Source organism: Brachycentrus maculatus, unplaced genomic scaffold, assembly GCF_059751285.1.
Source record: "Brachycentrus maculatus isolate JH-2025_06_01 unplaced genomic scaffold, ASM5975128v1 h1tg000635l, whole genome shotgun sequence".
In the NCBI taxonomy this organism is placed as follows: Eukaryota; Metazoa; Arthropoda; class Insecta; order Trichoptera; family Brachycentridae; genus Brachycentrus; species Brachycentrus maculatus.
Genome location: NW_028281371.1, coordinates 86,531 through 101,037, shown reverse-complemented (window position 1 = coordinate 101,037; position 14,507 = coordinate 86,531). Strand labels below are relative to the sequence as shown.

The 14,507-nt window shown below is 31.4% G+C and overlaps 1 protein-coding gene across 1 annotated transcript; it reads right to left on the bottom strand.

Moving 5' to 3' along the window:
• Positions 1-2,076: 2,076 nt before the first annotated feature.
• LOC148300899 (intraflagellar transport protein 22 homolog) lies at positions 2,077-5,804 on the bottom strand. The gene is made up of 4 exons (XM_088274149.1): positions 5,637-5,804; positions 4,010-4,185; positions 3,244-3,446; positions 2,077-2,198 (listed from the first exon to the last, which is right to left on the bottom strand). Exons 1-4 carry the CDS (start codon positions 5,673-5,675, stop codon positions 2,077-2,079), a joined length of 540 nt encoding a protein of 179 aa, XP_088130275.1. The 5' UTR covers positions 5,676-5,804.
• Positions 5,805-14,507: the final 8,703 nt, after the last annotated feature.

Here is a 14,507-nt window from a genome sequence, read left to right as displayed (position 1 = left end):
GTGTAATATTATTTTATACACAGTGAATGTGTTATGGAGTGTTTTTCAAAAAATTAAATATATCCAACTAAGGATACTTTTTACTGTTTCTTTTAAGGAATGTTTTGATTAAGGGATATGAAAAATGTAAAAATGGTGCAATTTCAATGTACTGAAAAATATGTATTTTTTATGTATACTAAAAACATGTATTTTAATCTTGACAATTGGTTCCCTCAGAATTATCCCTTAGTATTCCTTAATAGTACTTTTGTGGGTAATATAAAATGTACAGTATAAATTATTTGATTGGGGAAATTAAATGTCGCATTTAGTACAATCAATAAATTCAAAAACACGTGTACAATATCAAATACCTATGCAAATAATGTTATATTTGGTTTGCAAACAAGTATCTCGATAAAAATAAAACCATAGTATCAGTGAGATAAAGTATATTATATATTTATGCTAAAAGCACTAAGTAATTGTTATACAGAGATGACACACATTCTAGAGATATAATAAACGCTTTTAATGAGATACAAAATCATAGAGAATCAGTGTACTAAAATGGACACGGGGCAGCAAAAGGAGTGGATCTTTATACTGTTTTAATCAGTCCTGGTAATAATCTGCGACTATGAACTATCTAGACCACAGGTTGCCAACCTGCGGTCTAAGTGTGTTTTCTTCTCACATCTGGCCGTAGTAATGTTTTTTTATATGTTTACTAGTACCCTGATTGTCTTTTTGAACACCTCTGCGTTCAAATTAATATGTACTTAAAAAAAAAAAAATATATGAAAAACGTTGTTATAAAAAAAATCTAATGTCTGTATGTGGCCCTTGGGAAAATGTTAGGTCATGGATGCGGTCCGGGAGGCAATTTGGGTTAGCCAGGCCTTATCTAGACTATGAACAACACAAAATGGAGACATTAGTGAGCGCCAGGTGTCATTAACTAAAGGTAATAGAAGTAATAGTAGTAATGAGGAAAAAAAATCCATGTTAATAATAATATTTTTAGATAGTAATTAATAAATTATTATTCAAAATGGACAATATTTTATGTACTAAATAAATAAAAAGGAATGTGTTTTAATTAGGTGAGAAAAATAACAGGCAGAATAAATATTATGTAAGATTCCTCATTCCTCTATGCATATCTGTTTATCATAATTATGTGTAAATCAAAATGACAACTCTGCACTCAAGTTGTTTTTTATCAGTGTTTATAATGAATGTCAAATGACAATTTTACTACCTTCATAAATATCACATGACAAATGACATAAGTAGACTCAAACACATAAAGCCATCCAGGGCCAATAAGTATTTGTATTGACTGGTAAGTTTTTGGAAGAATCTACGAGAGATTCACAGATCTATAAGAATCAGTAAAACATCCAAGTATATATGAAAATACTAAGAGCTGTCATTAAATGGTCAATTGAACAATGGCTCTCAGCACATCTTCAATCATGTCAGGCCTGTGGCATACTTGGGTAGATGTTCAACTTTGAAACTGGTATCGCAGGATCGTGACTTCAACCCGCATCCACCCACTGCTGGGTGAAGGTCTCCTTCAATGCTTGCCACTGCTTGCGGTTTTGGACCCTCCTCGACCACTCATTTCCGGCAATTTTAGCAATGTCGTCTGTCCATCTCGCTGGTTGACGGCCTACATTCTATGTCCAGTTCTCGGTCACCACTCCATAACTTTTCTTCCCTACCTACCATCTTCTCGTTTGGACACATGGACACTACCATTTCCTCCTAGCAACTACACCCGCTATGTCGGTAACTCTTGTCCTCAGGATCGCAGGATCAGCTCTCGTCGATTGCCAAATAAATCCATGAAATATTTACTTTCAATTGGTCTGGGTGTAAATGATATGATTTTCACATTAACCTTCCGAATCCTTACTATCCTACCTGCAGACAAGCCTCTAAAAACAGAGGATTTGCTCTTGGCGTATCTGAACAGTCCATTAAGATCCAATTATTCGCAAATGATCCATAACTACTCTATCTAAGAATGCAATTTGGAGGGTCACACTAAATCTTATTTTTAGAAATAAAAATGCAATTTTTTTATTTTTGTTTATTCAAATTATTTATTATTGTTGTTATATAACTGGAGAAATCATTTCTCAACTTATTTCCTGCATCCGTTACATTAACTGGAACTTGTGATATTTTCGCAAAAGTTGGTGCTGAAAAAAAATGTATTTAGTAATCATATTGATATTTCATAAAGATAAAGTAAAAATAACTTTTGTATTGGAGGGTTTGCTATAACATTAGAGGGTCATCGCTATGGAGAGGATTTATTTGTTCATGATATTACATTGTCAAGACCAATGAAATCTAAAGTGGGAGATATTACCCCCTGATAGATGCTAGATGCCTAGGGGGGGCGTTAAAGGGCCTTAAATCATTACTAGATCTAAGGGGACACTGAACCAAAAAATAATATGGTACTATTGATCTTGACGTTTTACAATGCAAACTTCAATGCTTTCAGCGATTTTCCTTAGCAAAAGAAATCATTTGGATAAATTACTATCGATTTAAGCTGGTTGAAAATATTACTTTTGAGTACTGATCCTATTAATTAAAAAAAAATGTTATAAAAAGATTTAGGTCAATGTACACAAAATTATTTTTTGAAAAACAAAATTATGTTTACAAAATGAGTTTTTTTACAGGAATGTTTCTTTCTACTGGTTTTATCTTCCATAAAAATGCATTTTTATGTGTCTAATGCAGAGTTGGTATTCGTCTCGATATGTCGAGTGAAGAGCTGTGAATAACAATTCAATTTGAAAGCCTAGATTTAGAAAGCTTAGCAAACTTCGAGGTTTTCAGAACTCAAGGAACCCTGAGTTCTGAAAGCCATTTGATAAAACTGAAAACTAACAGGCATAAATACTAGGCATAAATAACAGGAGTTTTAAGTATTTTGAATCTTTAGTAATAATGTTTCCCCAACCTCAGGAAAATAATGAAACTGTAATCCATGGTTACCAATATTATAAAAAATATTATATTAAAGCAAAAGTCCAAACCATTTGAAAAAAGGGAGCTGTATCGACTATATGAACCATTCATAACAATCATTACTTTAAAGATATATCAATAGATGGCTCTACTAATACAAATTTTATGAATCGAGGCACAAATATTTAATCATTGCCTTAGTTAAGATTTTTGTATTTAGGGCCATTTTGAGGGCAGCCTGTGAGTTTCTCGACTTACACAATCTTAGTCCCTTGGTGTCATGTTGAGCTTCCCTTGTGTTATAAAAAACAACACATTGTTTGGGCCCAAGTCCTGGTTGTAAAACAAAATAGTTGTAGAGCAGCTCAAATTCCCTTGTAGCATTCGTCGCATTGTTTGAGGAACAAACCAGAATCACTCCGTTAAGATTATTTCTGAAAACAGGCCAGCATGTTTCGAACCTGGAATTAATCACATAAGTAAATTAAATTGAAAGAATTTAACCAGAACATAAATAATAAAAAAAAAAAAGAATAGTACCATATAATAAAAGAATACAAATAATATGAATAAGATTTTAATGATGTACCCGGAATCTAACCGATATTGCCTCACATTTAGTAGACAAATGTTCTTAATTATATACTATGTACTTAGAAAAACAAAGAGGACAATGCAGTTTATTAGGTACTTTTATTTGTGTGCATAATCATACTAATGATGAAAATAATCTAGTGATTAAAAAAATAATGATAAAAATATTTTTATTAATACATGTTTTGTAGCACCCTTGAGGTAGTGTTTTATGAAAATGGCGCTATATAAATTTTCCAAATTTATTATTATCTCGGTTTCACTAAGAGTAAATTTTCTAAGAACTATCTTCTACCTGAGATTGACTATCACCAGGGCTATTCGAATTTTAGAGAGTGCAACTTAAGCTTAGATTTCCAGTCAAGAATTCTTCTTTTAGAATTCATCATTATGAATTAAAAGTACCACTGCAAAGATTATACATTTTCACCTGTGATCTCCGCTGCAGTCCCAAAGCTCTATGTCAGCTCTAACAGTTTGATTGTTGATATTCAAGATTCCCGACTCAAATTCCAAAATTCTTGCTCCCTGAGTCGGTCGAACTTCATTGTTTGACTCGACATCCACCGATTCGGACAAAAAATTGGCAATGACAGTCTTGCCACTCTGGAAAAAAATAGATATATTTTTTTTAACAGTCCAAAATGTTTGTAACAAAAAACACAGGACATATGGCCCAGTAAAAGGTAATGAACACATTGTAGTCAGGCAATTTTTTCATCAACCCCGAACCTATTTATACTCAGATAGTCTGCCGCCCGACCTTCAGTATACTAATCACTAGTAACTGCTAACCCAATTCTGATCTGTAAAAGGTTTTTTGGCATCTCTTGCGCTCTACCAAAAGTAAGCAAATAAAATACGTATAATCATCCCACGCTCTCTACCAACAGTATGTAAAATACGCTTTTAAGCGTTTCCCGCACACAATGTGTTAAGACTAAAAATTGAATTCATTGGTTTATTTTATTTATTATTATTATTTTTATTTATTCATTGAAAACCAACCAACATAATATTCAACAAAAATAACATAATTTAATACAATTAAAATAATGACATTCCAATTAGAGGTTTTCACTTACATAATCAAAAAATAAAAATAAACTGTTATGTGCATAAAAGAATAACTATATAATAAACTTACATAACATGTTTTTATCAAATAATAGAAATTTTCTTTATCAACTAGTCAAATAGTTTATGTTTCATTTGCATGAATATTTATAATTAGCAAATTAGAGTTAGCTATCACCTACTGTTACTGCGACTGTGGATTATGATGAAATAAAAAAAGTGTCAGTTTTAACATCAAATTTATACATTTTTTATTGAAATTACTTGTAAATATCACTAAATATATATTCATAAATCTAACATAATACATGTTTCTAAGAATACAAAATATTTACAAAATAAATATAATATGCATAATATCCGCCTCCGTAGTGTAATGGTCAGCATGCTCGGCTACCGTTCTGGAGGTCTCGGGTTCGATTCCCAGGGGGGGGGATCAAATAAATATAAGTGATTTTTTCACTTTAATATTTATTCAATATTACCCTGGACTGGTACCTGAAGCGGAGGGCTAATCACCTTTCCTTCATGTGTAAACGATCAAGATAACACTGCGTTTATATGAAGCAGTGCCCTATGCACCATTGGGGTGCGGATAAGGGTTTTATTTTATTATTAAATATAATATGGATAGATATATCCGCAAAGTAACTGCAGAATCAATTAATGAAATTTACTCATATTTATCGCTTTATTTTAGCAAGCCTTTCCTACTTCCATTACACTCACTGAGAAGTTTTAAACTTTTAATAAAAAGGTAGCAACATTAATATTTTTCAACACAGAGTAAGTGAAAACACTAAACACTTCGCTTTATGGGTACATTTTTGCAAATATATGACATTTGTAGTACAGTAATATTTTGTGATACTTTGCAAGAAATATGGTAAATCATTGCTTTGTTAATAAAAAATGTTATCTTGTTGTTTTCTTTTACTTTAAATAATTAATATGGTTAAAAATGTATTTAAAAAAATTACCCCAGGTGGTCCGATTAACAATAATTTAAGTTTTAACATAACTAAAATATTTAAAAATTGTTTCACATTCAAAATGATAATTTCTTTTTTGTATCAATAATTAATTTGTAGCTTCTTGTTACACTCTACAAGGAAAATATAAGTCCTTAATTTTTTTTAACCCTCGACCTTTTTTAACTGATGTAAATGTTGTGACATTTAATGTTTCCATGGCAACGGCATCCAAATTAGTGTTGGGCTTAGAATAAATATTTTGATGGGTTACATCGATTTTTTATATCCATCGATGTTACTTTGAACGACACCCGATCTAAAGATAAACATTGAATTAAAATATATTTCGTTATCACCAGAACGTGAAAAGTAAGAAAATATTATTTTACCGTAGAAATGCTTTTAACGTGAAATATCTAGGTGTCAAGCAAAATCGATTAAATTTAAAATCGATGTAACGTTTTCTTGGATTTTGCCATCACTAAGATTGCCTAAGTAAGTACTTTTTTTTAAAGTACCTAACTACATAATATGTGTGTAAACGGTGCAGTATCCCTTGGTAGGTACCAGGTGCCTACAAAGATTCAATTAAATTCAAAACAGATGAAAGATCCAATTCCAAACTCTTAAACGAAAAAAGTTATGTCTTTAGGTACGTAATATATATTTATATTGGTTTTATTATAGCTATAGATGTAACGTAGACTCCAAGTGTTTTTGCTGGACACCCTGTTTAACCCTTTCACTCTGAACTACTTCTGCGCATCAAAGTTATTTGGTAGCACCTGTCAAAAAGAAATAACAACTTATTAAAAAGCGAATAAAAATCTTTGTATATTACAAGCGATAAATAATAATGTTTTGTGTAGGTACTCATACCTACGTTGTATTATCCACCTTTCGTTTACAATTTACGAGCCAGCATTATTATAACTTTATGTAGCTCGGTTCTAGAAAACTAATCAAATGGTATCCTTAGGGCGAAAACAGATATTGGATATTCATCATTCGACTCTATCTTTTCATCGTCCATACGGCATAATATTGTATACATACTTTATATACGCATTTTATTGTGATATCGAAATACTCTAGTGGTTTAAAATATGCAGCCTACAGGTATGCTAAAATTAATATTAATGCTAGAAGGGTTTTTAAGTAATATCATCAATATGTTAAGGTTTTAACACCGAACCGTTATAACGTGTAACTTTTACTACTTGTTAAAAAATATTAATGTTGTATGTAGGTACCTACTGACGGGTCTTCACAGAAATATGCATTTTAACATAATTTATTTACATTACTTTCGAATATTTTAGCTATCAAATGAGAATGGCGTCAGTATCTTGCTACAAATGGATGATTTATTGTCAAATATTAGTATGAACAAAATCACAATTATTATAATTATCATTACAACCTGAAAAGAAATTAAGGAGGTATAACAGAACAAACTGCCTATATTTGAAACAGCAAGGATACAGACAAATCGTGTCGTAATCAAGTATGTTATATATCTCTCGCCACAAGACTCACCTACTGGTTGACTCGTAATCTATAGTCCTTGTACCGTGCAATTTTCGGTCTTTATCCCAAGTACTTCATGCTAGGAGCGGGGAAACGACGAGATTGGAATCTTTTACATGCTAGTTTAAAAGATATTGGTATCAACTTTCCAAAAACCACGCATACGCGAAATTATGCAATATATTGCTAATTTACTGTATTTCAAGTCCTAGAGTATAAAGTAAAATATTTATACCATATCAAGTATATTCATTATAATATAATTAATATACTTGAATATACGAGTATATAAGTAATATTTATTTCACCCGTGTAAAAGTGTAAAAGATCATTATAAAATAATGAAAAACAAATCTATGTCCGAGGAAGTAGGTACTAAAAAATGTTATTATAATGTAATCGAACTTATTTTTTTTTCAAATACTTGAATAATTTATAAAGGTACCATGAATAATAATTCTGGTACAGTGAATCCACAGATATTTAACCTCTAGTTGTAATGTTGGCTAACTAAATATAAATCAGAGGTAAAATAAATATGAACACAAATAAAATAAATATGAATATAAATAAATCAGAGATAAAATAAATATGAACGGAATTTTATAAGTTTACATTTAAAAACTGTTATTTTTTTAGGGGAAATTTTGTGCGAGTTTTTTTGTCTTGAAGTTGTAAAAGTAACAAGTGTTTTGAATGTAATATTTTATACGTACACTGAGTTGGTATAAATTATGTTTTGTGTGAAAGCTCTCTTGAGATAGAAGGGTGTTTATTTCCTGATTTCTCCTTACAAAACCAGCTTCCACTGACATATCTTTTCATATATCTTCTACCCTCCCCAGGCGGTTGTTTACAATGGTAATTACATAACTGCTCTAGCTATTAGCTATTGACAGGAGTTTAATATTGATATTTTATAATTTTATGTGGTCCCAATCGCCAAAGGCAAATTGAATTAGTACCTATGTAAAATATTTGTTCTTTTCCTTATTTGTGGACCATTGTTCTTGCCTCTACCGTAGTTCGGTAGATGCTTAATTGCAATCTTTGCGGGTTTGATTCCAAAATGGGCCAATTACATAAATTAAATCAAATTAAATAAAACAGATTAATTTCAAAATAGTATTTGTGTTTCTGATGTGTTTCTCATATCTCTTACTTGTTTTCTTTGTCGTATGTTACTTTCAAAAACCGTATTTTCATTCACCCTTGGTAAAAAATGTCGTTTTTAATTGAAATTTGAATTAGTAAATATCATTACTTCTTATAATCTATTTTCTGACATGTGTTTCGATGCGTTCCGCATCATTTTCAAACACGGTATTTAAAATGACGCGGAATGCATCGAAACACGAATGCATTTTAGAAAAAGTGGTATTTACGAAGTGAGTATTTAATTTAAATCAAAAATAATATATCAGTACAAACTGACTGCCGAATTAATTAATGAAATGAAAATAATATATTTCTGCAATGAAAGTATTATACTGAAAAGCGTTTCTTTAATACATTTCCACAATATGACGATAACGTTCGCTGGAAAATACTGAGACACCAAAAACAGCAATTGAATATAATTTTTAAAGTAATATGCAAGAAATAATCATTTTAAAGATAAACTAGCAGTAGACAACTTAGTCCTTATACCAAATTAGCAAAAAAATATGAAAGTGCACCTAATGCAGTCGAAATGCGATCCCTCAAACGATGTACTCGTATAATAGATATTCCAATGGTGAAACAAGGAAAGAATGCAAGGCTTCATTCACTCTACTAGGCGTAATATATTATTAGAAATTAATTATATATTTTAGCATGACTTGTGACATATCATCAGTTGGATTTGCAATGGCGATCTTCCCACGCGTTGTCTCACATTTAAAGGTCGGAAAGTTTGTAGGAAGATGGATTGGATTTGCCACCCTCACGATGTTCTTTGAAATATTTAATTCTACGAAGTACATTACGACTACCCACCTAAAGTTCACTTGTACTTAAAGTGGCTTGGAAGAAAAGAGGTAAAGGGATATTTTAATAAACCAAATATTTTCTATTGTCTCTACGTATTATTTTTTGACATCTCATCAAACATGAAGAAGAATATGGAAGTCTGGGCATTTACGGGGCTGACGACCGTCATCACACGTGTAACATTCACCAATTCTACCCATTATTGACAACCACACTACTCAAATTCTCGGAAGTTCTATATATATATAAATGAACCAATTTAGAAACCTTGTTCTTGAATCACTAGAACTTCACTAGAGACATCTATTGGTGAGATGCCCAATATTGTGTGATCTATTCGTCAGCCCCGTAAATGCCCAGACTTCCATATTCTTCTTCATGTTTGATGAGATGTCAAAAAATAATATGAAAATAACTCCTGTAATTGGAGATAATCCAGATTTTGTGAACAAGTATTTGGACACACTCAAAATGTTGTCTCTACGTATATCAATGTTCAAACAAAATATTGCTTACTCCTTTCAACAACGTCATATATCAAAAATCGTAAATTTTCAGTTGTGCGTGTTTTCGGAATGCCCAGAAAATCTACAATATCCCAGCAAAAGTGGCATATTTTTAACTGAATATTTACCCGCTACAGGACAGAAAGTATTGTTTTAGCATTTTGAAGAAAAGGTGTTGTTTTTTTTTAAATATACTAATTATTTTTCAAATGGAGAAAAAACATTCAGGTTTTACCTAGAAAGATCTGTTGCATAACAAAAAGTTCAATGAGTGGCTTAATATTTATTTTTAATACATTTCATAATATTTTTACACTTTAAAAACGATTTCCTGAAAAATTATGTTTTTTTTAAAAAAAATATATATATGACGTTGTTGAAAGGAGTGAGTGATATATATATATAAGAACTTTTTTGCATAATCAGGTTCATTTTCTAGTATCCCATAAGTTAGCATTCTTCCTCTTCTCTTATTCTTATTGGTGTAGGCCTTATGGCCTGTTTTAAAGAAGAATTAGTCTCCTGGGATGTCGATTCCCACCTGTTCATCTCTTTAGCGGTCTGTCCGGGAGTCGTCTACCTTGGAGTCGGTCGTGTAGTGTGATGTGGGGGAGTCTGGATGGTTCTATTCTCCTCACATGCGCATACCATTGTGTCTTGTCGGTGGAATTTGTTTTTACACACTTTATTTATTTATTATTTTCAACAATTTTAACATAGTATATACAAAAAGTAATATTAAAACTGTTTTACAATATTAACTCTTGATCATTTACCCATTCCTTTATTTTGACTTTGCTCCTATTACCTCCACCGGCAATTAAATATTTAATTTAATTTTGTTATTATTAAAAAAAACACAAAGTCTCTACTTTTGAAGGCTTGTCTGCAGGTAGGATACTTAGGATAGACAAATGTAAAAAACCGCATCGTATCCACACAGGTAGGATACCTAAGAGAAGGCAAATGTGAAAAACACATCACAAACATCCAGACTAATTGAAAATAAATCTTTCTTGATTTTATTTTTGCAATTGGGGGAAGCCGAACCCGCGACGCCATTTTCCCAGTCGAGCGTCTACCCAAGTACGCTACGGCACCTGTCTGTATTAAAAAATGGAAGCAACTATGTATTGGTCCGCCTCCGTGGTGTAATGGTCAGCGTGTTTAGCTACCGTGCTGCAGGTCCCAGGATCGATTCCCAGGGGGGGGGGGTGAGAATAAATATTACTGAATTTACACTCTAATATTTATTTAATATTATTCTGGGCTGGTCCCTGAAACGCAGAAGTGATCACCTTGCTTTTATATAATTAACGATCAAGATAACATTGCGTCAATTCGATGCAGTGCCCTATGCACCATTGGGTGCGGATAAGGGTTAGAGAGAGAAGTATTGAAGTGTTCTACTTCCGTATTATTATTATTATTCACTTTTGGGACCATCAACCCTTCGTTGTGGGTGAAGCGGGTATCGTATTTGAATCAAGTTTTCCGTAATCGTGAGAGGTGAATTATTTCAATTATGGATTCCGCGTGCCGTGCGTGGTCTATAACATATAAAATTGCCCCCGCCGAGTTGAACCGTTTCATTTGGCCAATAACTCCTTATCCACCAGTAGATCATTGTGGGAACTGATACCGCAGGAAGGGAAATATTATTATAACGCGGAAGAGCCGGGGAAAGGAGTAAAAAGCGGCCATAATGATTGGGTACTTGTTGAGTATGAAGTTCCGGGATGGTGGAGACCATATAGACGTCCAAACTGCTGACTGGGTGAGGGAAACATGTAATGTAGGTATTGCTAGACAGGATCGGGATGAGGCATTAGAATATAAGTATATTATAAACAATAGTTCCATTAACAATAATAAACATAACATTGCATTAACATTAATAAAAATAAAGCCAATTAAACAATTCCACATTTATGTTATAATAACTATTTAAAAACATTCAGAGATTAAAAAAAGGGTTTGGTATAAAAAAATAGATTTTGCAGGAAGGAGAAGGAAAGGCGAGGAATTAATGAGGGTGGTTAAAGGATATTATGTATATATATATATATATATATATATATATATATATATATATATATATATATATATATATATATATATATATATATATTTATTAAAAAAATATTTAATTTTAATTTAAGTGGTAAAAAACAAGTGTTTTTATTTACAATCTAACATCTCAATATATTTTATTTATTGTTATTAATCATTATCTCAATATACATGGTAAAATAAAATGGTTTTTGCTTAATAGAAAGATTTTACTTAGCAAACCCTTTTATTTCATGCAAGACCCTAACTCCGATTATTTTAAATACTGCGTAACGCCTGAAAGCCTGATTATCAATTTTTATGCAGATTAAAACAACTACTGGACAAAGTATAAATTGCATACAAATTGAAAAACAAATTTTCAGGTTAACATTTACATACAAAATGTAATTATAATGTAAAATATATATATTTAAAATAACCCGGGTTCAGATCTTGCATACGAATAAAAGCTTTATAAGCTTTTGTAATCCAATCATTGACAGCTGGTGTGAGCTCAATCAAGGAACGCCATAAGATTGACCGTATGTTGATCATCATATATCGCATTTCGACTGCATGCACTCTACTTCCATTCTTCCTTTGCCAAACTCCATGTTTCACTTCCACACATCAGGGTCGGAACCAGGACTCCGTTTATGTGTTTCTGATTTAAATATTTGCCCATTTGTCTACCGGCCCTGATACTATGCAGCCCTAGCATAAAAATAGTGAAGTCTCTTCATGGATACGATTCAGGAAGAGGTATGAAATTGGTCAGAGTAACGTTCCAGCAATTATTATTACAGACACGGTCCTCGCTATGCCTTCCATCCTCCATCCCTCTCGGCTTGCTCTTCTTAGAAGATATTAAATTAGGTGTGATGGAACAAGGATAATATGAGCGTGAGGGAATGCGCACTGCTCGTTGTAATACGGACATAATAATTATGTTTTTGTAGGTTTCGTGATTTTTTTGTCCCTCGTATTTTATGGTTTCAAATCGTCGGTTTGTGGTGAAAAACTATTATACTACAAGTCGGCTTTTTCAAGGACACACATTTTTTTAGTGCCAAATCAACTATATTTGTATTAGAATAAAGTGGCCATTACGATATAGAAATAGAAAATTACTTTGATACTTTTGTGCTCATTTTTATTAATATTTTTTTTCTTGAAACATTTATTTGTTAAATATATGTATATATACATACATATAAACATTCATTTAAAAATTCATGAACACAATCAACTTTGTGGCACATAATATATTTATAGTTTTAACTTATATATATATTTATAAGTTTACACTTTTTATACAGTTCATAATAATTTTTAAACAGTTTTTAATACAGTTTTTAACCACTTTTATTTTTTGTACTTTTCTTCAACCGGTTTCAACAAGAACCTTGTCATCTTCTAAAGATGTTTTTATTTAATGATTTTTATAAAATGTCTTACATTTGACTGTATTTCGGACCATCTGTATTTAGTATGTACCTAAATTTAGTAGAAAAAAATTATGAGGTTTAGGAAGATTACTTTTGACTAAGGAGTATGATTATCAACCCACTTATTTTAATTTTAAAGAAAGGACGTTTATATTTTCAAAAGGTTTCGATACTCATTTATTTAAAAGCTAAATGGGGGGAAAATATACAATTATATGCAACTTTTTTTAAAGAGTGGTTTTGCCATAATTTTGTAGGTAAGGATTGAGAATAGCCATAAATTAAAACGTAAATCAAAATGTTGAATTACTATCTCTTTTTATATTGATCTTCGTCCATGATTGATTTTCGCATAGAAAAACGATTTAAAAATATTTAATTGAGTCATTTAAGTAATAAATATCTTCGCCAATCTATTAATCTATTTTGAATTATATACCATTCTAATTATTAATTTAATTAGACACGCCTATTAACTGCAAAATCTCAACTTTACTGAACGATTTGATGCGTCCATACCTTTTTCAAGTACAATAATTATATTGCATATTAATGACACTACATGTTTGAAATTTGGTGTAATGACAGTTATTTGGTCAATCTTTACTAAAGTGAAGTATGCATGCTGAAATATAACGGGCAATTATGTATGTTCCGATTTGAAAAATCACCAAGACAAATTTTCGTATTTAGAGACAGTAGAATCAATGTAAATTTTAATGATTTTGGAATCGACTAAGCAACTATGTTTTGTTTATTAAATATCGCTTAGATATTTTGGTCTAGTGTTGAAAAAACAAACTTGGTTTTGCTTCCCGGTTAATGACATTATAACTATTTATTTTTATTTCAATTTGAGGATAGAAAAACCTAATTTCGAATCGAAATTCGATTAAAAATTTTCACAGTCATTTAAAGTATTATAAGTAACCAACTAAACATCGTGAATTTTTACCTCAGGGGTAGGCAGAGAGAATAGAACGCTACACCTATCTGTCTGCAAACAATCTTCACCGCAACATTTTGAGTGTGTCCAAATACTTGTTCACAAAATCTGGATTATCTCCAATTACAGGAGTTATTTTCATATTATTTCTTGACATCTCATCAAAGATGAAGAAGAATATGGAAGTCTGGGCATTTACGGGGCTGACGACCGTCACAGGCTGGTTTAAGTGATCACTTTACACATGTGTAACATGTGATACGTAATTCATTAAACATGTACTTATATGTTAGTATAAAGTGATTAAAATTCTTCTAGTAACGGAAAAATCCTATTTTTCTTAAGGTACTTCTAGAAGAATCCTAGAAGTATTTTAAATATCTTAACAAGCTTATGAAAAGGGATTTCATTTGTATCG